General features: G+C 38.9%; 1 protein-coding gene across 4 annotated transcripts; it reads right to left on the reverse strand.

Moving 5' to 3' along the window:
• Positions 1-1,600: 1,600 nt before the first annotated feature.
• Positions 1,601-24,889, reverse strand: nsd3 (nuclear receptor binding SET domain protein 3). 4 transcript variants are annotated; one of them, XM_067521089.1, is made up of 25 exons: positions 24,410-24,889; positions 21,666-22,525; positions 20,284-20,532; positions 20,029-20,191; positions 19,766-19,920; positions 18,570-19,199; positions 16,843-17,005; positions 16,632-16,732; positions 16,051-16,096; positions 15,831-15,961; positions 15,252-15,377; positions 15,035-15,161; positions 14,743-14,943; positions 13,392-13,571; positions 12,501-12,647; positions 9,366-9,522; positions 8,780-8,982; positions 8,571-8,683; positions 8,321-8,467; positions 8,091-8,213; positions 7,391-7,507; positions 7,147-7,288; positions 6,945-7,051; positions 6,662-6,866; positions 1,601-6,331 (listed from the first exon to the last, which is right to left on the reverse strand). In XM_067521089.1, exons 2-25 carry the CDS (start codon positions 22,479-22,481, stop codon positions 6,060-6,062), a joined length of 4,821 nt encoding a protein of 1,606 aa, XP_067377190.1. In that variant the 5' UTR covers positions 22,482-22,525; positions 24,410-24,889; the 3' UTR covers positions 1,601-6,059. The 4 variants fall into 4 exon arrangements, with proteins under 4 accessions (XP_067377190.1, XP_067377191.1, XP_067377189.1 ...); XM_067521090.1 differs by having other exon boundaries at positions 12,501-12,524; positions 16,843-17,008; positions 24,410-24,888; XM_067521088.1 differs by having other exon boundaries at positions 16,843-17,008; positions 24,410-24,888.
• Between the last annotated feature and the right edge of the window lie 1,908 nt (positions 24,890-26,797).

Raw genomic sequence — 26,797 nt, forward strand, 5'->3', positions numbered from 1 at the left:
TCAGTTTAGTCCAGTTTTTTGCATTATGGACAGTTACTTGATTTTCATACTTGTTTCTTGGTTCTATTGCAGGTTTGTTAAGACTTTTACTAGTTAAAGTTTATACTGTCGACTAAATGAGCTTTTCCCTTTAACCATAAGGGGTTTGAAAAATAATTGCTATTTTTAAATGATTGAACATTTACCTGCATGTTTAAATAAACAATGTTTGATACGGACCTTAAATAAACAAATATATTTGACCAATTTATCTTTTGTATTTTCACTTCATAATATCTGGACTTTAAGTAAATGAGTTTCGAGTTTAATAGATTGGTAGCTTTGTAGCACGCAGTGCTTTATAAACAGGAAATAGTTCTACTGTTTCACTTGAAATGTTTCCGCCTTGACATGTGGATGCAAGAAGCCACGTCAGCTGACTGACTGCCATCCATACTTAAACCAGTTGTTTTACTTGATGTGTTTGCTTTTCCAGTTTCTCTAGTTAAACAATAATAGTTTTAACTTACGTTGCTTTAACCTTTACACCAATAAGTACATTTAGGTAAATTCCTAACTGTAACCACACTTTGTAAATCAGCTCCAGCTAGCATTTATTTTAAATTATCCTCTCCATTAATTCATTTTTGTTTGTTTTTTTATGCTTTGTCAGAACCTAAAAGGTGTTTCCTATCTTTTCCAAGAGCCCACAAAAGCTCACAGTTATTTCTAGAACTGAACTATAATTAGCAGAAAGTGGAGAGTAATCAGTGAAATTTTAAGTAATGTTTAATGTTTATTCACACATTTAGAATTGTTTAGAAAACGTGTTAAATTATTGATTAGCTGGATATTATAATAATAATAGAACTGGCTAATTTTCTTATTTATTTTAAACAGTTTTGCTCAGCTGTCATCAGCTTGGTGAACACACGGTAAAATCTGCCTACGGACACTTAAGAAGGTGGGTTATGTGTGTTTTTACTACATATACCAAAGTGTTTTCACAAAAATTAAAAAAACACATACAGTGAGTGTTTCACTGAGACAGAGTACAGCTTTATTAAAGTGAAACTTCAGGCATGTCTGAACTCTTCAAACTCAACTTTAGAATGAAAAAAGGACAGAATCAATACTGTCAAATAAAAAGACAGTCATGTACAAAAAGAGTGTCATCTCAACAGTCACACACATTTAGAAGCAGAATTGTACAGGCAAAAAGAGCACGCCACAGTAACATGATCCTATGCAAGTTCAATGCAAACTATTTACAGGTTCTTCAACAATATGCAGTATGCAATAACACAGGTTGAACAGTAATCAACATGGTATTTTGTGTTCATCCACTTTTAATTAAAGCAACACCAAGAGAGATACATATGACCCCAGTTAGTTATTGTAAGCCATTTTACTACAAGTAAAAAGAGATGAGCGCTTATGAAGGTGTATTTGTTAATTATTTCCAATGCTATTTCTCCCCTGGCAGCATTTCAACAAAAAACTCAGTGATAATCATCAACATTGTACAAAAACCAAATGACGTCACAGTGAACTGAAACATACCGTTTAACATACAAAGGTGGGGGTGGTCCATTCTACATTTAAGTGTTATAAAAAAATAATAACAGTTATAAAATTCCTGGACACTTCGAAAAAATTCCCCTCAAGCCATGGTCACTTAAATGACAACAAACATGCTGTCTTCTCAAACATATAAGCACTACACTGAGAATAAACCAAAAAAACACATACATCAGACAGTATTTTAAGTGAATTCAATTAAGAGACATTTAAATTTGGCGAATGTAATACTGCTGCTGTACCAGCTGAGAGGGGCAGACAAGGACAAACTGGCACAAAGTAATGAATGATCAGGCAAACTGCAAATGCAGAAAAATAAAAAAGGCTGTTTGGTTTTGCAGAATCTCTGTGCAAAACAAAAAAAAAATTATATAAAAAAAAACACAAATAAAAACATTGGCATTAAAATTAGGCATGTTGAGATTAAACCAGTGTCTGTTGATGGAAGCATGCATTCCAGCTGAACAGTACCCTTGAAAAGAAAGAGGTTAAGTCTTCATAAGAGAGACATTTCTCTTAAGACACAAGAGTCATGGATGCCTTCGCTCTGATAATCACATATATGAATCCTATGTTCAAAAAATATATATATTATAAATAAAAACATCATGAAAATTCAAGTTTAAACAGACCATTTTGAGTTTACAAATAAAAAAAGTGCATTAATGATGCACCTACCTGATGAAGAATCAGTAATAATAAAAAGTTTGGCAACATTTGGGAGCAGTGCCGAGTTGCACAAGAGAATAAGCAAGTTGTCTTTCTTCCCCTACATCCATTAAAACAGTAGGAAATGGGTCAATTAGGATAAAAATTATAAAATGGATAAAGGATAAAAAGAGAGGACCCTCTGAATGCAATGTAATTTAATATGGTAAATGTGTGTACAGCACTTATTGTCATAGAGACGGACAGAGTTTTTCTGTCTCTTTATGAATCCACTGAGTGGAGTTCATTTAAGATATTTAATGCAGGTTTAAGACCTTACTGTCCAGCAAATATTCATGTGACATGGACATCTTATGCTTAACAAACTTTTAGATTTTGTGTATTTTAACAAGGTACTTAAACATTTTTGTATAAAAAAAAAAATGTAAATGCAAAAATAGTAATTTTATATATTACATTAATATATAATTTCAGTCTTGTCTGGAATATTTTTGCTATTCTGCATTTAGTGACTCCCCTTCTTTTTACCCTCCGTAGTTGCACTCAGTTGTCAGTTTATTAGCTAGATATAGCTAAAATTAGCCTAGTGTCATTCAGTAGTGTTTCAGTTATTTCTACTCCACGAAGGTGGTAATGTTCCATTTTGTTTTAGAGAGGTGTTGGTTCGACTGTATGATCATTTTAGAGACGCTACTTTGTGCTGCTGTTGAACTGGATAATCTTACACAGAGGTGTGTTTGTTATTTAGCTTCTCATCCCTGATATAAATGGGAATAACAGAAATGACAGTCAATGTAACACAATACAATTCAACAGCAGTATAAACTGCATCTCCCTGAGATAGACTGTGACCTGTCCAGGGTTTACTCTGGCTCTCGCTTAATTAGGGCTGGTATAGGTTCCAGCCCCACACAACCATGAACAGGATAAGCAGGTAAGATAATGGATAGATAGATGGATACACTGCATCTTTCACAATTTTCATACAGTTGAATTAACACTTTAGGAAAGAGAAAGTTTTTAACAAGAATTGAGCATTATACCTTTCACGAAGGATGATTTATTACACCACTGTATTATTTGGAGCTTGGTGGCCCTAAGAAAATGTTAGTGGAGAGAGTCTACTCTTACATTTAAAACAGACCAAATATGAAATGAAATTATTTGAAAACACTGGCACCGTTTCTCCCTGCGGCTCGACTTTTAACATCATCCACTGCAGGAGGCCTAAACATTTTAAGGACAGGACACACAAACAAACTGTCATGTAATAAGGAAAGAATCACAAACAAAAGGATGAAGGCCACGGAAAAGCTTCCCCCTGTGATAATCTCTGGAATCCAGGTTAAAACAGCACTAAACGGCTCTAAAACAGAAATGTATATATTCCAATATTAAACTGCTTCACACTGCTTTTAAACAACAATTACAGTAATATACAGGTTCATGGGCAGCAGCTGTTACTAATTGTGGAATCATTACACCAAATATTAAAAAAAAAATATGCAATGACTAGATACAGATATATTATGTAAAATTCCCTATGTTTTTTAAATAGTCTATTTCACTTACACCATGGTGGTGGTGGAGACAAATTACTGCACTGGTGTTTGTAAAAGAAATTGGTATAAAATGTGGTGCCATAAATACAAAAAGTTTGGATCTGACAGATGAGCGATTAAAAACACTGTACAGAAGTTTGTATTTGTACATTATACTGGACTGGACTGTTGTTATACTATTGTGTCTTTATATAAAGTCCAGCCTTGAGGTGAAAAATGAAGACGTGCCCCATCCCCCCTCCCCCCTCCCAGAACACACAGGACTTTTTTTGTACAAACAAAGCCAGGCTGGCAGTCATTCCTACTTGTGCCAAAAAAATCAAAATAAAAACAAATACTAACCAAAAACAGAGAAAAACAAAACAAAACAATCGTGCCCAGCACTCACCACATTTTTGACAGAGAAGAAAGAAGTTACAACACAGTTTAAAGTCTGATATTACTACAAGGAGAAGAGGTATCAATTTCAAAACACTTGTCATATCTTCTTTTAATATACATTTCTGTATATGTATGACGTAGCTAAATGGTGTAGCAACAAGCTGTGTGAAAGTGCTTTTCAGAAAAGTTTGGCAACATAAAACAACCAGAAGTAAAAGAAATGATAAAAAAGAGAAAATAAAACCCATCAAAGCGGTCACAGTACACAATGTTATTAAAATGGACTGCATCTGGGCAGATCCTACAGCCAAATTCTAACTTAAAGGGCGACCCCACCAATTTTGCAACCTCCTATCGCCCTAGTTTGAGGGGTTCATGTATATGAATGATTTTAAATTTCCCTCTGCCTTCTATGTATTAAAAGATTTGTCCTCTTTTGCTGAAAAGCTCTTTTGGATGATGTTAAATGAAGGAGTTTGTCTGTATTTCAGTTCTGATGTTTGTCATCTAGTTGCTACAGAGTTGTTAATCTTGGTCAACACCTCTAGCTTCAGATGATGGCATCTGAAATTAAAAACTCCTCTGAAAGAGGTCATCCCGAGAAGTAAAGAAATATTTAGATAAAGCGAAGGCAGAATAAGTTTATTATCACTAATATACATGTATTCCTCAAACAAGACCATATAGGAAGCAAATGAAAATTGGTGAAGTCACCCTTCAAAGCTGGTTAACAATACTTTAAGACAGCACCAGTGATCACAAGCTGGGTCCCTCATCTACAACACAATATTTTGAAGGAAATGTCTGAACAGACCTTATAATGAAAATAAAATTTAAGAAATGATCTATTTCGATTTATGATCTTATGTTAAAAAAACAAAAACAAAAAACGTTTCCTTCTTCCAGGAACAACCAGAGAGGTGAGGCTCTATCCCTCCTGATCTTTAAGTACTTTACAATATTATGAGCCAATTATGTACACAAAGGTGAGACTGGCAATATGAAAATCACAAGTACTTCTGTAATGTCATAACATTACACTATATACCAATATATTTCACCTTAATAGGACTATTTTCACAAGGAGGTCTGCGTAATGCTTAACACCTAAACAAACAAACAAACAAACATAATACACAACTCACTGAGATGAAGTGAGAGAATCTGTCTGTAAACATTAACAAACATAGATACTGTATATAATTATATTCATCTATACCCATAAGTATATTAAAACCATGTTTAAGGTTGGAATGTAGTGTTGTCCTGAAAAAAATTGCACAAAATCTGTAATTACTCCTCCTCCTTTTTTTCTAGAAGAAGAAGAGATAAATACAATGACAGATCACGTCAGGAGTGATGGAGAAAAGCTGGCTCATCTCCGCAAAACCTTCCTATGTTTGAGATGCTGACCACAGCTTACAGCAGGTAAACAGGGAGAGGAGCAGAGCCCTGGCAGAGAGGATGAGCTTTACATGTCCTCCTCCTTCTCTCTGCCTCTCACCACCACCTCACTCATTGGGTTCTTCAAAGTGCCGGTAGCTGACAACGTAACAACACTTAAAATTTTCATCAACAGATGTAAAAATAATAAAAGAAACCTAATGAGGTGGTGGTTTGTGCCCTCCGATGGGTGCAGGCGAGCTGTGGAGAGCATTAATGGTGGTGTTTTATGGCAAGACAGGAGGAATGATGCCTTGACACTTCCCCTGCCAACACTCCAGTTATTCTGCGAAGGTCGACGTGTCCCGGCCCTGAATTGAGGCCGTCGCACTGGTCAAAAAACACTGTATTCCCTCTCGTAAGTGCACTGCCTCAGATCAGAAGGTGATCGGAGCCAACAGGAGCACACTTTACAGGGAATGAGGTATTTAGGGAGCTGCCGTGTCACTCTGCTGCCTGCTTGGTTAGCTCCATTTCCGGCTCCTCTTTGACCCTCACGGGGCTCGGAGCAGAGCAGTGCAGCTGGGCAGAGCTGGAGTTGGAGACCAGGGGACTTAGGGGGTTGTGACTGGTGCAACAAAGACGACCTTCCAGGGTGGAGGCTGTGAGCGCCCCCCCCTCGTGATCTCGGCAGAATGAGCGAGGGCAGAAGTCACAGAGAGATGAGGCTGGAGTGCCACAAATGCTGCAGTCGTGCCATGGACATTCCCAGCGCCCTGAAGACAAGAGGAAAAGTGGTTGGTATGGAGACAGTAAACACAGTTTATAGTGTATACAATAGTATGCAAAACATTTTACTTTAAAGTTTTACTCGTCTCAATCAAGATAAAGATGGTGACACGTTAGGCTATAGTAACAAGTGAGAATACATTTTTAATGTCTGCATTATCTGAGCTGTCATCATTAGAAATGGTGCAACAGGGAAAGTCCACAGAACATGGACAAAATTATAAACACTACTTAAATTACCTGAAAGTGGAAAATGTTATACTTTATAGCTAAAATTGTTACAGAATTACACACGTATAAGGTCATTTTGTCATTACCGTATGGTGGCTTAGTGAGGTTGAGACACAGCAGGTGGTACGCTTTTGGACAGTCCTTCCTGTCACACATCACTAGCTCTCCTCCTTCGCCGCAACAAAAACAGAAGTACTCGTGCGTGTGCTTGCCATCCGGTCGCAGCTTCCGCTTCTTCGGCTTCAGCTTGGCGTTTCTGGCCTTCTCCTCTTTCTCCATCACCACAGCACTCTGGAGCAAACATTATAAAAAGGTAACTCTCAGTACCGTACAACTAGATTCAAGATGAATAGGGGTAAATATCCTTACCGGTGGCTGCACCCCGAGGAATCCAGAGCAGTTGTCTGATCCACAGTGACAAGATGTTCTCCTGTTGCCCACACAGTGCAGGTTGTAATTGAACGTCAGCTCAGTACCTACAGGAACATTAAGGAAACATCCAACAGATCATCTAGCATGCTCTGCGAGCTTGTGTGGCAAACACGTGTGTTGTCTTTCCGTGTAGACTCACCAGCCTCTATATCACAAAGGGCGAAGAGTCCAATGCGAACGTCTCCATTTACTGTCCATTTTTGGGTTTCACAGTTCGGACTGCAGCTGTGGTTCATAAACCTAGACGAGTTTCCTTTAGGGCCAGCGTCTATCACACGATCCTACGAGAAAAAGCAGACATTAAGGTAACAGGGTCTTTCAAAACCCTTGGCAGTCTGTTCTTGGGGGCAATCATTCATATTTTTTGTGTCAAACAGTGTTACCTTGGTGAGTGTGAGCATGTAGAAGTTGGTCACGTGATTTTCGTGGGCACGTTTGATTCGCTGTTGGCACTCCTCTGAGTCTATTACTTCTCCCACGTACTCTTTCACAAAATCACCCTGGACAAAATAACATCATCACATTTTACACTGTTTTAGACATCACACACACACTACTCAATTACTGGCATTCTATATTCAATCAAAGTCAGACATATTTGGCTGAAATTGTTTTCATCTCTGCCACTGTTTCTTTTACTACCACTTGGCTAAAAAAAAACAAAAAAACAAATCACAGAAGAGTGTCATTCAATCCCCTGATGGAAACTTCATGCTTTGAATTTTAACCAATATTTTGGTATTCTTCTCCTCTTGACTTCATTGAAGTCAATAAAGAACATTTCATTTTTACTAACCTACAGTTCCTGATTGACTGTGAAGACCTTTCAGAGAGCAGTGCTGGTTCATAATGTTTGATTTTTCGTATACTGTAGGTTGGATTTTCCATTTACACTTGACTTTTAATGTCTGTTTTGTTTCAGTTTGGGATATATTGATTTAATTATAAGGAGCTCATTAAGAAATGCATAACAGTCCAAGCCATTAATGATTTAGGATTGGTTTAAGATAAAAGTACTTACTGATTAATAACTGTGTCATGCTGATGCTGTTTTGGGTGAGAGTACTACGCATTAACACCCACCTTCTTGAGAGCCTGGTTGGTCCTGAGGCCCCAGCCACGGCCCTCTGTCTTTATCACTTCTGTCTCTGCATACAGTCGCTTGGTAAAACACTGGTTCTCACACCTATCTCCTGCAGGACACACCTGAAGACAACAACATAAAGATAATAACATACAAGATACTCTTGTCATGATTGTCTGACTGGTTTAATTGGCAATCAAAACAAGGAAGAATACAAATGCACACAAACCTGTGGATGACACTCGTACTGCAGCATACGGTTGAGACACTGGGAGTCGACGCTGCAGGGATGCTCATCTGTTGGTTTGCAGTTGCATCGTGGAATTTCTGACAGGTCAGCTACATGCATTTGCACTTTCCCCACAGGTTTGTTGGACTGCCACAATAAATCAATTTCAATGAATAAGTAAAAATACTGGGTACTTAATACAACACACAGTTGTTGGGTCAATTATCTTGAGATTTTAAAATGTCATTACCTTGATAAATTTGTAAGGCGGGGGCTTGCGAGAGTTACGTTCCTGCTCTAGAGCCTCCCTGCTCTCCCTCTGTGCCTTAAGCTCCTGAAACCGTCTGGCTGCTTCTTCCAGAGCTAAAAAAACCCAACATCATTTCAAAAATTCATCACTCCTGCCAAGTTTTACAGGAAGAAAAAAAACAAAACAAATTTTTGTCTTAAACAAACTACCTTTCTTGAAGGTTTTGTTGATGTTGATCTGACCCGTTACAAAGTTCTTGTCATTCTCCACATAGGGGAAGACACGGCCCTGATTGATCCAGTAGTAGTCATGGGAGCCAAAGAAGAAGACAGGGAAGTCACCGATATCGTGGCGAAGGCTCTGAATGTTTGATGGCACCAAGCGAGGGTTGCAGATCTCAGCTGGCCACCACCTGCAAAGTAAACAAGGGAGAAAAGGAGGCCCAGAGAAGTTTGTGATAAAAACAAATGATGTTAATGTTATTAAAGAAAGAAATCGCTTTAACAAAAAAATATTTATATAATAATATAATTGAAAAGCTGGGCATTGTTGGTCTTAACAATCTTTTTCTTTGGTGGACTTTTTAGCAGCAGAGTAATTTGCACTTGGTGCTTTAGTGAGTACTATGTAGTAATAAGTTAGATCAGAATTTGTCATAATAGTTTTGGTCTTTTCATGGATTTTGATTTAAAAAAAACTAGAAAATATCAGTTACTAATACTACGACAAATGTAACTACCGCAAACAGACAGTTGCACAACCGTCAGCAGTCTGTAATCAGTCCTCTCTACATACCTGTAGTTGCCCAGTTTCACCCAAACAATTTGTTTGTAGTGAGGTTTCTTCCCTGCCCTGCAATCACTGCAGGACCACGCACCCTCTGGCATCTCCATCTCCAGACACTCCGGATGGAAGGAAGCTGGGCATGAGTCGCAGCACAGTAACTTGCCTCCTACATTTGTATGGATGTACAATGTGTGTATAGATGTGTGTGTTTTTTATATATATATATATATATATATATATATATATATATATATATATATATATATATATATATATATATATATATATGTATGTGTGTGTGTGTGTGTGTGTGTGTGTGTGTGTGTGTGTGTGTGTGTGTGTGTATGTGTTGTGGAACATGGGTATGCAAAGAGAGGAGGAGTGTATGATTAGGCGATGCATCTTAAAACCTGGACAAACTCTGAATCTCATTTGCAGACAAGCCTAACAAAAGTGTAAATAATAAACTGAAGCTGGCAAGCAAAGTTGAAAAGAAAAGACTAAATGCACAATTAAGAATTATATAAAAATAGTCTCCTTCTAGGAGAAAAACATTGAAAAAACATTGTAGCTGCATTGAAAGCTACAAGAATAACATTTGGCCATTATACTGACATAAAAATTAAGAAGCTTTATTTTTGAGTGAAAGCTCCTGTGACAGCTATACTGCATGAAAAAGACTGAACATGGTGAGAAACCCTTTAATCGGGTTTTCAGGTGAGTTACAGCTTATACTGCAGCAGTAAGAGCATGTCTGGCAATCAGATTCAGAGCACTGTACCAAGACCAGTCCATGGGAAATACATGCTGCAGCACAGGAATAAAAATGAGCTAGCAAGTTAACAATGAATCAGGGTTATACTCAAACAACAAATTATTGGCAAAAAAAAAAGCAGGCATGCAGTCCTGCCAGTAAAGCAAACTTTTCCCACCACACATATTGAATCCTGCACAGACCAGCTTGCATGGAATCATAGATTTATACTACTGCAATTTCCAAAATGTTTATCTTCAAAATATATGTTTAATTAATGATTAATTTCAAAAATGTTGTCCAAATTGATATTCCATCCAAGGCAGGTCAAAGCTCATGAAAATGAGATGAGCCAAATTTGTATTTCATTTCAAATTTTAAGTGAAAAATAAAACTTAGTTGCAGTCAGCATTAAAAGGTGAGGCTGAACAAGTCCTTTAAAATAAAAAAGCCCAAAGTGCTCAAGCAGAGTAGCAATGCATCACCAGCAGCAGTGTGTTCCACACTTTACAGACAGAATCTGAACTCACCCAACATCAGAGCAACATAATGCCCCGCATTAGGGCAACACACAGCTGCTTAACTACTGGACATTTAATGACCAATTATATTTTCCCAGCAGAGGAATTTTACTCACCGAAACAAGAATTTCATTTATGGTGTTTATAACTTTGCTACAGAGATGTGCACCCAGATATATTCTCACAATGGGCCTCATGCAATAACCACTCATTAGAACAAATGTGTTCATATATTTGTATTTGCACAAAAAAGTAATTTAACAGATTCATCAATTTCTTGGCAATTATGGGTATTTAAATGGATATAAAAACAATTCACAAGCCATGTAGATCTGTTGTATCATGTACAGGAAGAAATTATGGTTGTTTTTAGTATCATAATGCAGTAACATAAAACAATGTATTTTACAGTTTAAATATAATGCTAAAATCAAATATATAATTAAATAAAAATTATTTTCAACAAGACAAGGCAAACCTGCTACTTAACCTTATTCTTTAAAAGCTTTTTAAAAGTTTAATTTATGCTATATTTCAACTGCTGCCTCCAACAATAAAACTTTATCTTCTAGATACCATCTTTCTAAGTCACGTACCAAAGACATAGCCAGGGGGACAGATTTACCGGGTTTAGTGTTAATCTGCAGTGAAATTAAGTTCACATTTACAGTAGTTGTCATTGAGGCTGTTATTAAAGCCAAAATGTTTATTTCCAGGAAAAGGAAAATATTGCTTACTCTGTAGAACCAAAGTAGTTGTTTCTGGTGTTGTAAAGGGGTTATCAATTTTGCCACATAAATGTGCAGTAACTAGGTCAGAGCCAGTCCTCTATAATAGTGTTTTAATTTGACATACCAACTGTTAGCACTATGAACTCTGTGGTACACTTTCCATCCCATTTCACATTTAACATGGGGTTTTATGTGGTCATAAAACCCCATGTTAAATGTGAAACGGGATGGATGTCCTCAGTTGTCCTCTGTCACCTGAGGACAAGTGTTATCTGCTGAAGAAGATCTGCTTAAATTTTTAAGAATAACTAAGTAAATGAGCATTGAATTTATAACTTTTATCCAGACAATTCTTTATTTCTATGAAAACTGACCTGCCTGCTTTGGTTTTATTTTCTTCAATCTGATTCAATGCTGACCTGCAAAACTGTAACGTTCTCCAGTGTCCAACCAGTTTGACGTTTTATTTGTTAAACAACGTTTGTTTAAATTCTTGCTCTATGACTGGAGATAATATAATACAAGCAGCAGATAAGGAGATCTGCTGTAGTAAGAAAGAAGGTGGTGACAGAGCTTAATGAAAATGTTTGATAATGTCCTGTTTAACTTACAACTCTGAAGACTGCCATTTTAGCCCACTAGCTCCTGTAGGTTATTTTTATAAACCGGTCTGCACAATTTTCCCCCTCCGGCTTTTGCCACGGAGTGGAATTAAAGTAGGTATGATTTGGTCTGACTGTGAGCCAGTAGGTACAATATTAGGAGCCAGAAAGCTAAAAAAAAAAAGATTTTGTCATGTGCTTTTTATATTGTGACATGTCAAAATATCAAAACTTGACTGTTAAGGTTTGACAAAATTGATTTGTCATACAGCAGCTAAAGAAAGTGGGTGGGATGAATATACAAAGATGGTCTTGCATGAGGCCCACTGTTATTTGTTAATGTGTTATGGAACTTAGCTGGGGTTACTTTGTGCCGCTCTGCATTAAAATTAACTGCAAGTTTAATCAGTTAATTTACTTTGCACCTCGAGGCTTTGAAATCAAAGACGCATACAAAGGGAAAATCAGAATGGGAGCAGGCACAACACAAACACAGAGCAGTGGGACAAGGAGAAAGAGAAAAACTGTTCAGTTACCTTTCCCAACATTCTTTTTGGTAGCTGACGAAGGAGAGGGAATCATAGGTAATTTCAACTCAGCACGATTTGACTCAGTCAGAAGGTAGTGGGACTTATAGGCATATGAACTTAATATGGTGTCAGTAAGGTCTTGCACTAACAGCCCTACACAAGACACACAGGAAGAGACGGGGGTGAGCCTCAGTCAAACTCGAAATTACCCGAAGTTCACAAAAAGAGGAAGCACAAATACACACGCACATTCACACACGGTTATGTCACGAGAAAGAAACAAGTGAAAAAAAAATTGTCTCAAAACAAAAAGGCCAAACAGTGCACTCAACTTACTGTCTGACAGACAAAAAAGTCATATATAAACTGGGTAAAAGTTTGTTTTTTAATAAAAAAAAATCAGGGGGGGGTAGGTAAAATCTGTGTTTCTCACTCATCAACCTGGAAAATAGATTCTTAACAGTGGAGTGCAATGTGGTCTGTATCATTCAAAGTATTAGCATCGTGATGGATAACAAACATTTCACAGCACTGCTACTCATGAACAACAAATGGCAAACATTAAACATATAATATTAAAATATATAAATATAAAATGTATATAAAATTTATTAGGGTTTAGTTTTGATTCACTAGGTCTAACTACTGTATCAAAAATGCTTTAAAAAAATACTAACAAACACAAATGAGAATGGTGATCAGGTCTTGTTGATGCACCAATGTGCAGTGCAAGTAAGAAGAAATACATTTTTTCTTTGTCATTAAATCTGAACTCAGAGATGGTTGGAGGCAAAAATAATCAAACGTGGTGAAATTAACAACATTTGCTCCATCTTTATATGGTCACAGCTGTAGGAGACTAAGGCTATTAGCGTGTGTGTCGCTGTGAGAACTTACCTCTAGCACACAGGAAGCACCAGCCCACATTGACTGGGGAGGTGAGGAGGCCGTTCCTCTTGGCGCTGCTGTGATTGCTGCAGACCATGATGTGATGGGTGAGGATGACGCTGCCCGCTGCCACACAGTTGTCTCCTGTGTGATAGGCCAAGGGACAGCGGATACAACGAATCAGGCGACCTGGACAGCAAAGGAGGAAAAGAGTCAGTGATCAGTGTAGTCACACAAATCAAATAGCTGTGCAGCACATTGCAGTTTTTACAATGAATTAGGTCAGATTTCTTTACGGGTTCCATCTGTAATTAAATGAAATTAGACGAAAAAACATGACCCCTTTTGGGGCAAGACAACTGGGACTCAGAGTCTTCACTTTTAGAAGTTCAACAATAATGTAAAATGTGGTTTGTCACTGAACCTTCAAGCCTCATGTCGCTGATTTTAGTGGTGCACCTCAGCATCTAAGGTTAATTTTTAAATTACACCAATCAGCCATAACATTATGTCCACTGACACGTAAAGTGAATAACCCTAAATGGAAGAGGTTGCGATATATTAGCCAACAAGTGAACATTAGAAGCGGAATATATGAGCAAGCTTAAATATTTGAGCAACAATAACAAGGGTCAAACTCTGATGGCTTGAAGCTTGGATCAAAGCAACTTTAAAAACTACAGCTGTTGTTGGATGTTCTTACTTTGCAGTAGTCAGGACCTATCAAAACTGGTTTTAGGAAAGTAAGCCTGGTGAACTGGCAACAGGATGATGGACGCCCAAGGCTCACTGATGCACCTGTGGAGCGAAGGCTAACTCACGTAGTCCGTCCAGATAAACGAAAGGAGCTCAAATTTATGAAAAAGTTAATACTGATTCCAATCAAAAGGTGTCAGAACACATGCCCCAGAGGTCTAGTGGAGTCAATGCCTTGATGGGTCAGGGCTGTTTTGGTAGCAAAAGAAGGACCAACTCAATATTAGGTTGTTGTTGTTGTGCACAAAGTGTTTCGGTTCCTCCTTTTCAAGTGGGACATTACGATCAGAATGCAGCACCATCATCATCATCATCATCACCACATTTCAGAAACATGGCAATTACTTTAAATTTCTCCGGGGTCTGCAGCCTCCACGTGCCTCCCATCTCAAACCAAATTAACACTTTTAGTTTGAGGCAGAACCAGATGTTGATAGCAGGACCATATATTGTGCAGGATTGCAGCACAAGATTTAATTCAGGGTGAACTTATTAAAGTTTGTGTGTCTTTTTCAATCTACTTTCATCTCTACTAATATGCCTCTGTAACAAACACTATCAATTGCTCAAACTTTGCATTGCTGTGAACAACGGTCTGTTTTACCTTTACTGGCTCGTTGAAGGTCTCTCTCTAGGCAGCAGGTTGAGCAGATGTGCTGAGGGCAGGAGAAACCTCCGCTGGTACTGCTGGTGGTGCCTGAGAGTTTCCGAACACATTCGTCATGGTAGTAACAACCACATCCCGACATAGAGCATTGCGTCACCTCTCCGCCCACTGTTTTACAGCTGAAACAAGGATGATTGCCTAGAAAAAGAATGACAGAGTTTGTTATAGTAGAGCAGAACACAACAGTTGTGGTAATAAAGATGTAGTTGATTCATTCTGATTTGCTCACCATTTTTACATTCCAAGCAGGTAAATCTGCCTTCAGGTAGAGATGTCAGACCAAGACACTCCAGGTGAAACCGTCTGTTGCATTCCCCTTCACACACCACCAAACCCTCTCCATACACCTCACAGATCTACACACGAAAGCAGAGAAAAAGGATGAGAACATCATATTTCAGAGGAAGAGACACATTAATAAATGAACCATGAGCAGCAGCACTGACCTGACATACGGTGTCTCTTTTGCCGTTGCTGCTGTCCTGACGGGACAAACCAGAGTCCACAGACTGAGTGTCTGAAGCATCTGCGTCTGCTGCTGCCGGACTATCGAGATTCTTCCCAAATAAACCCTTTGAAAAAAAGGAGCGTGTACATTAAGGTGTTTTATGCTAAGGAATCCTTTTTCTCGTAAAGCAAAGAAGTAGCAAATGTTAAGTCACCATTCAGCAACTCTTTCAAGTTGAGTAGATTATCCAGGCAGATACGTAATGTGATCAGGGTAGAGACAAATTATTGAACTGTTACTTATTATTTTAGCGTCAGTTGTTATGTTTTGGTGATTGTGTAAATGTCCTCAACGTTGATGAAATTGGTAATTAAAGAAAGCAAATATGCAAAGTTAAATGCACACAATGATGTTTAGAAGACTGAAATTCTGACATCTCTGCAGTTAAGTGTAGAGTCTGTGTAAACTCCTTTCCTTTTGCCACTAGATTTATGTTTAAACATGCTATGTGTAGGACAAATGTAGTGCCTTCCTCTCTTTATTTGTAGCTATTCCTGTACATGTTTTCAACGGCTACCTGTGGGTCATTGAGGCCTCTAGAATCAGAATCAGAGGTGTCTCTGTACTGAGAAGAAGCCATCTCAACATCTGTTGACGCTCTGCTTCGCTTCTTCAAGGGCTTGCAGGCATCCGAGATTTCACTGGCACCTAAACAATCATAACAAGGTGAATTTCCCCTTTAGGAAATAGAAGACGAACCGACCACAGGTAGATAATCCTACTTTCTCGCCTCCTACCTTTTTGTGAGCCTGTCCTCAGTGTGGTCTCAGGAGCCATCTCAGCCTGTGAAGAGATTAAACAAAGAAAATTATGTTAATGGAGTAGCCATTTTGTTATTTCGCAACACTGCCAGACTCGGATCAACTTTAGCACACCATAGATTCACAAAGCCTTCTTAATAATTACATTAAGTCACTGCATTGATGCAGTAGGTTTGCTCATACACAGGGCTCTAGCAAAAAAAAAAAAAAAAACTGTTCAATTTTACATAGAGTAAAGAATTTATATTATGGTATATGCCTTTATAGAGTGAAAAGTGTAATTCCACTAATAAAAGGAAAGAAAAAAATATGTCCATTGTTGTAAAATCCTCTCTCTTAAGATTACAAATCCCTGAGTCTGTTTTAACATCTAGTAAGCTTTTAAAGCTCATAAATCTGTCACTTTCCATTTGTCTGCATACTTTAGACATTTTTGCCTTGTTTATTTGGGTAACTGTATAGAAGCAATAGAAAATGTGAAGACAGATGGGTATGAAATGCAAAACTCATGTACACAGCAGGAATCCAAATGGGGACTAAAATGGAATGACTGATACCTGTTCCTTTTTTGTTTTCTTCTTAGGGACAGGATCTGTGCCTCTCTCTGACTCAGACCTGCTCCTTACAGACCGCCTCTGCAGCTTCCTCTCCTGAGAACCTGAATACAAATAATATACAAATATTACACTATGTGAGTATATCTTACTGCCTTACAATTGTCATTTGACATAAAAAACAAACAAAATCAAACTGCTTATCTGTGTTTACCTTGTGGACTGCTGTGATGTGATCCAGGAGAGGACGTCTGCTGCATTCCTCCCTCTTCACTTCTTCGACTAGCTGGGGAGCCTCTCCTCTCTTCCCCCTCTTCCTCTCCTTCATCAGCATCCTCATCCTCCTCTGGACTGGGCTCAGGCTTAGCCCTGCTGTCCTGCTGAAAGCATCAACATTGAAATATCACCTCTCAGATTAACAGTAAGGAATAGTACATATGTACCATGACATGTCAAAGTTTGTGAACCCTTTAGAACTTTCTCTCTTTTTGCATAAATTTGAATTTCATTTGATCTGATTTACACTCAAATTATAAAACTAGACAAAGGTAAATAAAAAGTTCTACTCTGGTCTCAACTGTCCACAGAACATGCTTCAATTAGCCTCATCCATTCAGCCTTGAGCAAACTGTAGACCAACAGCAATGTTCTTTTTAAAGTGCGTTGGGTTCCTTCCTGTAACTCTGCCATGCACAATTGTTATTCAATGATCTCCCGATGGACTCAATAATATTAGCCAATGCAAGAGAGGCCTTTAATTTCCCAGACATTTCCTTAAGGCATCTTGTGAGCTCGTTGACCTTTGCAGGTCAACAATGGTGTTGAATATCTACACTTTGTACACAATCTACCCGACAGTAAACTGGTGAAGGCAAAACTCTTATGCAACCCTTATGAGCATCCACTGTTCTTCTAAGGTCTTCACAAATCACCTTTGTTCAAGGAATGACATTGAGGAATGACTTTTAAACTTTGTTGTTGCAAGAATGGAAAAAAGTGTTGGTGCCCCCCCACCGCCCCCACTTCGTTGAGGTATAAGTTTAACATAAATGCAAAAAAACCTTTCGAGTATTTGGGTGTGTGAACTTTTATTTTTTTCAAAACTAAAACAAAGGGTGTCCTTAGTTTCCAAACAGTGTGGTTAAATGAAGAGGCAATGCAACACAGTGATAAACATGCCAGGGCTCTAACTTTTTGACCACATTTTGACGGCATCAAATTCAAAATATTAAAAAAAAACAAAAAAACAAAACAAAAAAACAATCAAATTTCTCTGTTTTAACATTTGTAAATTTGCCTTTCTTTTACATAGAATCAAAAATACGTTTCAAATGATTTGCAAATTACTGCATTCTCTTTATTTTCCATTGTACAAAGCATCCCAACTAGGGTTTGTGATTTTAATAATAATAATAATGTTTTTAAAAAAAAAAGTGCTGAATTTTCTTTCTTTTTACCCAGTCTGCCTGGTGAAACTTTTTAGAATTATTTTTGTTTTCATGCTGGTGAGCATTTAATCCTCCTCTAAAGTCTTTAGAAGGTCTTCTCTGATGAGCCACACCACACGCTTCCACAAACCTGTGTTCTCAGAATTAGACTGATACTGAAGATGCTAATTTCTCTTCTTTAAATTAGACAGGCCTCCAATATTCACATCTGACTGTAATCCCACCTAACTGTAACTTCCCCTTCAAATGACTAGATCATTTCAGAAGTTCACAAACTTTTGCCACACACAAATTTAAGACTGGGTAATTTTGCACATTAAATAATATGAACTTTGTCGTTATTTGGTTAATTGATTTTCCTTTATCTAGTTTATCCTAGTTTATCTAGGACTAAATATGATTGTGCTTTTTAATGCAAAAATAAAGAAAATTCTAGTTTACAAACTTTCAAGAGTCACTGTAAATATTTTTTGTCTGCCTGAGTTGCACCAACCTCAGGCGAGCAGTATCCCAGGTCTGGCTGCCTGGCCTCCCTCTCCACTCTCTCCCCTTTCTCTTCTTCTTTGTCTTTCTTTGGAGACAGTGCTTTTTTCTGCAGGAGAGGCCAGTCACACTTTGTAATCTCCACATTCAGTCTCTTCATAGTGATGGAGAGAGGCAGCAGCTTTCTGGCAGCTGCTGTTTTCCATGCCCTGACTGGCGGCGGAGAGTCCTGCTGTACTTGTTCATCACAACCAGTGTTTGTGACTTTGGGGGAGCTGGTTTTACGCTGGTCCCCCCTTTGGTTCTTCTCTTCATTTGAAGCTTGGGAGTGTGTGTTATCATCTGTATTGGAAACACTACACTGTCTGCGTGGCAGCTGCCTTCGTGGTGGCTGCTCTCTGTCAGGCGACTTCACTCCTGCATCTTCCTTCTTACCGACTGAGCCACTTGAGCGCCTATTTCGTTTTTCAGCTCTGACATTGGGCTTCTTGCTGGATGGGGCTTCATTAGGGTCTGGGTCCACATAGATGAAGGTGTAGTTGTCAATGCGCTCCTGTCGTGTCATCTGGAAGGCATCCTCAGCATGGCCCACACCCACCTCCCATTGATTACGTTCCCGCTGAGGGATAGGCTTCAGAAGCTGGAAAAAAACATCAAGAAGATATAAAGTGGTTTAACTATTACTAAATTGACGCCCTATGTAGGGTTACCCAAATGTATCTTCTTTTATATTTCATTTTTTAAAGTCTAGTTTCCTCAAACTATTATGATTTTTTTGCTACTTTTTTAATCAAACTAATGAAATGTTCAATGATATTCACGTAGATTTTACGTCACCACAGATTATCGTTTTCTAAATATATAAATAAATTCAAGTAATTTTTTTATACTGAAAATAATATACATATAATTCAAAAGGATTACAGCTGACACTACTCTCCTAGATCTGCATCATTCTCAAAACTTCAGTATTAGTCAAGGTCTGTTTAAAATCTTCTTCTACACTAATAATATAAAGGGTTAGCTTTTTAAACAAGAAAACTGGGCTTCCAATTCCATAATATGATTTACTACATACAATTCAAAAAAATTAAGTCAATTTTTATCTTAATTTCCTTCTTTTAAGATTTCGTCCAAAAATACCCTCCTTGGAAAAATGATTTTATGTAGTTTTCATATTCACAGAATTTCTCCTTTCATACGTACTTTGTGTCTCTCTGTAGGGTTTGTCGTCTTGCGCAAGGTCTCAGCCTGAAGCTCATCAAATTGTTTCTTTCCCTGGTACATGACTATCCTCTTCTCGTGGATCCACGCTCGCTCAGCAACACTGCCAAAGAACTGGACGTGATACTCCCTGTGACCTGCGCAGCAACATCAAGAGTTGGGAAAACAATCTTGGGAAAAATCTTTACATTTTCCTACAGTTATGAAAGAAAATTTGCAGATGTCTAAAAGATGGGTTCTTTTACCTCTGGTGTTGATGCGAGTGTGGACCTTCATCTGCGGGTCCGAGGAGACCATGCAGGGCCACCAGGGATAGGTGCCCACCTTGGACCACACCAGATCTCCTATCACAAACTCCTTACAGAAGCCCGTCTCTTGGATAACTGATGGATGATGGACCTTCGGAACCTAATCGTGAATGAGACGTGGGTTGAAATAAAATCCAAACAATGACAAATAGGTTAAAGAATATAAACTGCAAATGAGTATGAAACTCTTGCCTTTGGCATCTTTGGTTCAGTTTTGATAACAGTCTTCTGAGGCTTCTCTGTCTTGACCGGGGATATTTCTCTCAGCTGGGGATGGACGTGGGTGTCCTCTGTCTGGCCTGTGGTACCTGCCTGTTTTTGGCTCTGGCCCAGGCTCTGTTCCTGGACCTGAAGTTGCAGCCTTGCGCTCTTTTTCCTCTTCTCCTTCTTCCTCTCATGTCTGCACTGCATCTGAGCTGCCTCATTCTTCTGAGACTCCTTCTGAAGATTAGAAAGTAGAAAAAAAGTGAACAGCGAAGATGAGACATCAGGCAACTTTTACATTTTCCATAAAAAGGTACCACAAAAATGGATGTCACCGTTTGCTGAAATCAAAACATCCTCAGATCTCTACTCCGTAAATGTTTCTGAAGAGGTGATTAAGAACAAACCAAGACACACACATTGTAACAGATTATATTTCTATTTGTTGTGTTTATTTATTGTAATAATGCCATTGTTCCTACTTAAGCTAACACATAAAGCCGACTGATACAGGACAGACACTTTACCTGGAAGAATTTTGATAATGGAACCATTTCATTTCAAAGGAAAATGCCACAAATTGCTTGTTCCAGACAAATGTGAAGATTCCCTGCTTTTCACGATCTGAACACCTTTGAGTTATGAACTATTATTTGGAAAAAAGCAAAACATTTGAAAATGTCACCTTGGACTCAAGAAACTTCTAATCGGCACATGTCATTATTTTCTTGTGATGTCAAATGATCTTTCACATCCAAAAAGATTATTGTGCATCACTTTTCTTCTGATTATTTTCATAAATAATTAATAGTTTATTATGAAAAGTCTGAAAAGTCCATCACAACAAACTTGTTATGATTGAAACCCAAAAATATTACTTTTATTATTAAATAAAAACAGACAAACAGCTTATTTTCTCACTTACGAAGCTGGGCCACAAATTTAGTATCAAGCATTTTTACTTAAACAGTAAAAAACGAATTCGGTAGCAGATTATTTTTTGGTACTAATTGATCACGTAATCATCTTCCTTTTAATATCAAGTGTGTTTTGTTTTTTTTATTTAGAAGAATATGTATTCCCCCTAAACTGAGAGCAACTTTGGGGGTGAAGACCATAAAAAGACAAATAATAACGACAATATACTACATAAGACACTGTCTTCAGTGATGGGGACACAATTAATTTGACACCATTGTTAAAATGACATTTTTGCAAGTAATGACTATAGTAATTAGCTGTTTTTGGATTTAGACTTGGTTTAAGGGATTGGGTTACAATTAGAGTTCGGGTTTAGTATTAAGTTAATGAGTGTCCTCAACTGTACAAAGACAACTGTGTGTGTGACAAGCTTGGACAGGATGCATTACCTGCAATTCTTGTAGTAGGTCTCCACAAAGTGCAGATTCAAACAGCTCTTTTCCATTCTGATACGTCTTTATGATCTTCAGCTTGATCTCTGGAGAACTGGTTTTCTTCAGCACCCCACTGGGAGCGATGGACGGGGCATGACAGGGTTGAGAAGAGGGGGTACTGTCAACAAGGGAGGGGGGAGGACTGGAAGAGGGCAGGTGTAATGGTGGAGGAGGGGGGAGAGTGTGAGTCATGATGTGAGGTGTCTGAGGCAGGTGGTGCTGGGAGGGCAATGGCGGTGGCGGAGGACTCTGTGGGTGCTGATGGGTTTGTATATGAGGTGTATTTGAGTGAAAGTGGTGTGTATGGTGGTGGTGGTGATGGGGGTGATGATGATGGTGGTGAAGGTGTGGGTGATGTGTGGGCAGTGGCGGAGACACAGGAGATAAAGGTCTCTCTTGGAGACCAGGGCCCCTCAGGACCGTCCCTTCTCCCGGTAAGAGGCTGTGATCTCCATAGTTACGTATGGCCCCGTAGCCATTTGCTGAGCCATTATGGAACTGTGAGTACATGGAAAACTTGGCCTGCGGCTCATACATGCCCAGAACAGGTGGAAACCCATTGGAGACCTGCTGTATGTCCTCGGATGCTGACGTCGGGTATGAGAAGTCTGCATCCAGGGAAGCATCATAAGAGGGGCCACCATCCTCACCCGGGTCACTGCCGGTGTCACAGGTGCCTTCCTGTCTGATGTTGGCGGAGTCAATGAGCTGAGGGGGTTGCTGAATTGTATTTCCCATGATCCCTTGCATGAAAGAGAAGGAGAAATCCATTGTTGGGCTCCTGCATCCTTAACTGTCTTTTTCTTTGACTGGACCTGTTGAGAGAGATTAAAGTGAGCTTAAACGAGACACAGGTAATTTTATATCCAAGAAAGACAAAAAACATTTTAATTAAAATAAAAAAAAACGTATTTAAGATCATCTCATTTATCCTTCTTGAAGACCGGAGATTTTTTTTCACCATGAAGCACCAACTTGACATCACATAGGTCATGAATTAACTTTATATTTACATACTGTAATATTATACATACCGTAAGGGTTATCTAGGCATTATACAATCTGGAATTTTAAAAATAGATTTTGAGACAGGGACCATTAAGTTAAAGTAAAATGGCATATTGGTGGCCTAATGATGAAGCCAAGTGTTTGCATTGCATAAGAAATGCAAGATCCTTGGCTTGATTAACACTAATGGAAAATGTCCTTATTTGCAAAAAAATAATATGTGGTGCAAACAAAATATTTATGAAGCAATAGACTACGGGCTTTTAGGGCTGCGATCCAGTATCGTACTTTGCCTAATGTATACTAAAGATGTATACTAAGTACTATGAACCATTTAGTAGTAGTAGTAGTATTGTAGGCAAAATCGGTTCTTGCTTTTCAAGTGAAACTATTTGTTTTTTTATTTAGTCCTCTATAATTGTAAACTGAAAATATTTGAGCATTTTATTGCTGATCAAACAAAGCCAGGAACTACATTATGTTGACTTGTGGAATCAGGAAGAATTTTGATGGTGCTTTTTTAAACTTTCATAGACATATGTTCAATAAAACAGCTGAAGTAATATGCAGATTAACTTGTATTACAACAGGTTTGAAACTGATAAAAATCACAGATATGTCTGAATGCAAGGTGCCAGTAGACAGGAACTGAACCTGAAATCTTAGCTGTTTCCCCCAAAACTGGACAAACCTATACCAAAATTCACCACCGATTATCTCACCAACAAATCTAATTCCAGGTAGCTTCTACTTGTGTCTGCTAAGTTTTGCGGACTTTTCTTCGAGTCAGCCATTAATCATCTACAGTGAAGATCATTATGTGTTTTTATGTCATCAACACAAACACATGGGCGCCTGCTCTGACAAACAAAACAAAGAGCAGCTACCAGTGGACGGTCCTCTTATATTTAAAACTTACTTATCTATGATTAATTAATCAGGACGAAATCGTTGAGCCTTACGATGAAAGGACCAGAGATTGTCGTTTACTGTGTGAACACACTCAGGCAGGGTAAAGGTGGATAACGGTGATGTAAACATCCATAACGTGTCAAGTAACGGTCACTAGATACGGCTACATCGGCTGCTGATTTCATCTTAAGACTTATATCTAGAGCTGTGAACTCTAACACCTGGTTACAAATGTGGGGTTGTAGTAACAATCCATTGCGCAGACAAAAATGTATCACTGAATGATCTTTTAGCTTTCTGCGATGTTAGCTTAAAGCTACCTGGCATCAAAGGGTTTGTGTTTAAAAAATGTGGACCGTTTTAAACATTGGAGCTAACTAGATACCAAACACATAACCGGGATGTGTCTATTTATCCATTGGCACACATGGCTAAACGCCTCGAGTTATTGTTTATCCGTCCATGTTAATAACACATGGAAGAAGATGAAAGGGAAAGCTAATGTTGGCTAGGCTAACGTTCCTGTGCCAATATGGCTGCCTTTGCCCCTTTAAATCAAATTGTCTGGCGTGATTATACCTCCATCATTGGCAGTTTAGAGGAAAATGTGCTTAGAAACTGCGCTTAAACGACCCGAAATCAGCCAGTGTGGGATAACAACATGCACCAACAGCCGCAGCAGCCATGGCAAGCATCGCTAAAGAGGAGCGAAGGAGCAGCAGAGATTTTAATGCCGAGTCGAGAGATGCAGGGAAATAAAAAAAAAACAATGTCAATACCTTCAGCGTGTCCCATTATAAACACATACACCAGCCAGCAGCGTTTCCTCGTTTAATCTATAGGAACAAAAAATAAAAAAAATTCCTGTAGTATTGATAAAGCGCAGGCCTTTCCTTTTCGTTTTAACGCAATTCTCCACAGAGAGGAGGAGGGGGTGTTACGCTATCTGGTTGCTACCCAATCCCAATGCTGGGCTCTTCCTCAGTGTAGGAACCCGAGCATTTCGTAAAAAGCCCCTGCTACAGGCACATATGTTCAACTCTCGCCCGCCTCCTGGGTGTAAGCTTCTTCACAATAATCTCTAGCTCCCTCTTCCCCTCGGTCAACAAAAGCAGCCTGCTCCTAGTCTGGGCCTAGTCGGTTTCTCCAGCTCAGCGCCAATTTACACGGATCCAGACTGCGGGGTCAAGAGGTGCACTCCGGGATGTGTAGTTTACTTCAGATGGCAGCACACACTTGAACAAGAAAAAGAAACTGGTCAAACGATCATATGTAGTAGCCAGTATTAAGTCACGCCTACACTAAAATGAAAGAGGAAATAAATGTTTCATTTGAAGAAGAGACTGCTGCACATAAATATTGAAAAACTGTCACAAAGAGGAGCTTATATAGTGCCATCGTGGTATTTTAGGATGACAATTGGAAGCAATGTTAAACAATTGTTTATTATATTTCTTCACCCTAACCACAGCGCGATGCATATACTGTGGTTACTAGTTATGTGTGGTTCGCGAACGAGTCGGCTCTAAGAGCCGATTCTTTGTAGCGAAGGAGAAGGGTCGATAATTCGCTTCAGCTGCTTCTGCAGACACGGGCGGGACTTTTATTTGAATGGGTACACCATGTGGCCAATCACATGTGAGGACACACTAGGATCATTCCATTATGTGAAAGAAAGAAGGGGGGGGGGGGGGGGGGGTCATAATGTTAAGACTTTGGCCACGTATGTTGTTTTTCATTTAAAGGTTTGATTAAAATGTTTAACAATAGTAAGTGTTTTTTGTATTGAAAAAAAAACAACATAAAAGGTCTAGAGCAGGGGTCCCAAACTCACTGCCGGGGGCCAATTGCGGCCCGAGACAATATTTTGTGGCCCATAGGACCATATAAAAGTTTAATGTTAGTGCTGCAGCAATTTTTAGTTGAATGGCACTTTACCTCCTTTTTTTGTGCAAGCTGGAGCTGAACGAGCCTGCCAATCACAATGGAGTATATGGCTTCCGGGGGGGGCATCGGCTGGGCAGAGAAACATTGCACAACTATGCCTTGCCCATGTAACATCATATAACTGTCATAGAATTACTACTTCTTACTGTGTTTGTAATGAGCATGTTTGACTTCTAACTGGACGAAGTCAATGTTACTTGCATTAATGACCAACACCGATTTTCTGTTGACAACGTCACCAAGGGGAGTGGACATCCGATGGGGCCACCTGCCCAGCTCCCGCCCGCCATCCCGCTTCGGAGTCAGGCTGGGTCTCATCTTCAAATGGAGCTTATTTACCTGCAGTGCAACTCTGACCTCAAAGCCAAGTTCAGGGAGGTGAGTGGAAAAGCAGACAAGCTTGAGCAATTTTTGAAAGAATTGACCCCCTGCTCCCCTGAGATTTCCAGAATGTTCAAGTGGACCATGTGCCTTTTTGGGAGGACATATTTGTGCGAAATGTTTTTCTCTAACTTGAACTTCAATAAGCCTAAGTACAGGTCCAGACTTACTGATGATCACCTTCAAGCCATACTGAGGGTCTCAACTACTTACTCCCTCAAGCCAAATGTGGCTCAGCTATGTGAGAGGAAGTGCTGCCAGAGAAGTAGGCAAGAGAAGCGACGTTCAGAAGAACTGTTCATGTTCATATTCAGAAGACCCCATTGAAGTTAAAGAACCGTTAGTAGTGATGATTGAGAAATTTAGATTTTTTTAACAAAGCTATTTTTGTGGAATACCTGATGTGGCCCAGCCTCACCAAGACTCTGCCTCCTGCGGCCCCCAGGTAATTTGAGTTTGAGACCCCTGGTCTAGAGGCAGACTTACTAGTGTCCGGTGGTCTGAAAATAATCCACTCCCGGGATCGTTGTATGATAAACTGAACATTTATTGAGTTCAGCGTTCTACAGAAAAACGATTCTCAAAATAATTCCACAGAACAAGGTAAAAAAAACCAGTACCTCCACAGGTACACACTCAACTTTCCACTATTACCTTGTAGTCCACGTTAATCAGTTAGCTCCAGAGGTTAAGCACATTTCAAAGGCCAACACTTCAAAGGCAGTTATGTGATGTCATTGATGACATCATCTGGGCACTTACACATCTGCTTCTTAATCTCCCTAACCTTTCAAGACACAGAAAAAACAAAACAAAACTAACACAGAAAAAACCCTCAT

This window comes from Channa argus, chromosome 11 (genome assembly GCF_033026475.1).
Source record: "Channa argus isolate prfri chromosome 11, Channa argus male v1.0, whole genome shotgun sequence".
NCBI classification, from domain to species: domain Eukaryota; kingdom Metazoa; phylum Chordata; class Actinopteri; order Anabantiformes; family Channidae; genus Channa; species Channa argus.

What these genes read in the sequence shown, in the direction of transcription:
- nsd3 (XM_067521088.1), bottom strand. Translation starts at nt 22,481, where the DNA reads ATGGATTTCTCCTTCTCTTTCATGCAAGGGATCATGGGAAATACAATT. An exon ending in TGGGATACTGCTCGCCTGAG is followed by an intron (nt 17,009 to 18,569) that starts GTTGGTGCAACT and finishes TGATGCTTTCAG; the next exon opens with CAGGACAGCAGGGCTAAGCC. An exon ending in ACATGCTCACACTCACCAAG is followed by an intron (nt 7,289 to 7,390) that starts GTAACACTGTTT and finishes TTTTTCTCGTAG; the next exon opens with GATCGTGTGATAGACGCTGG.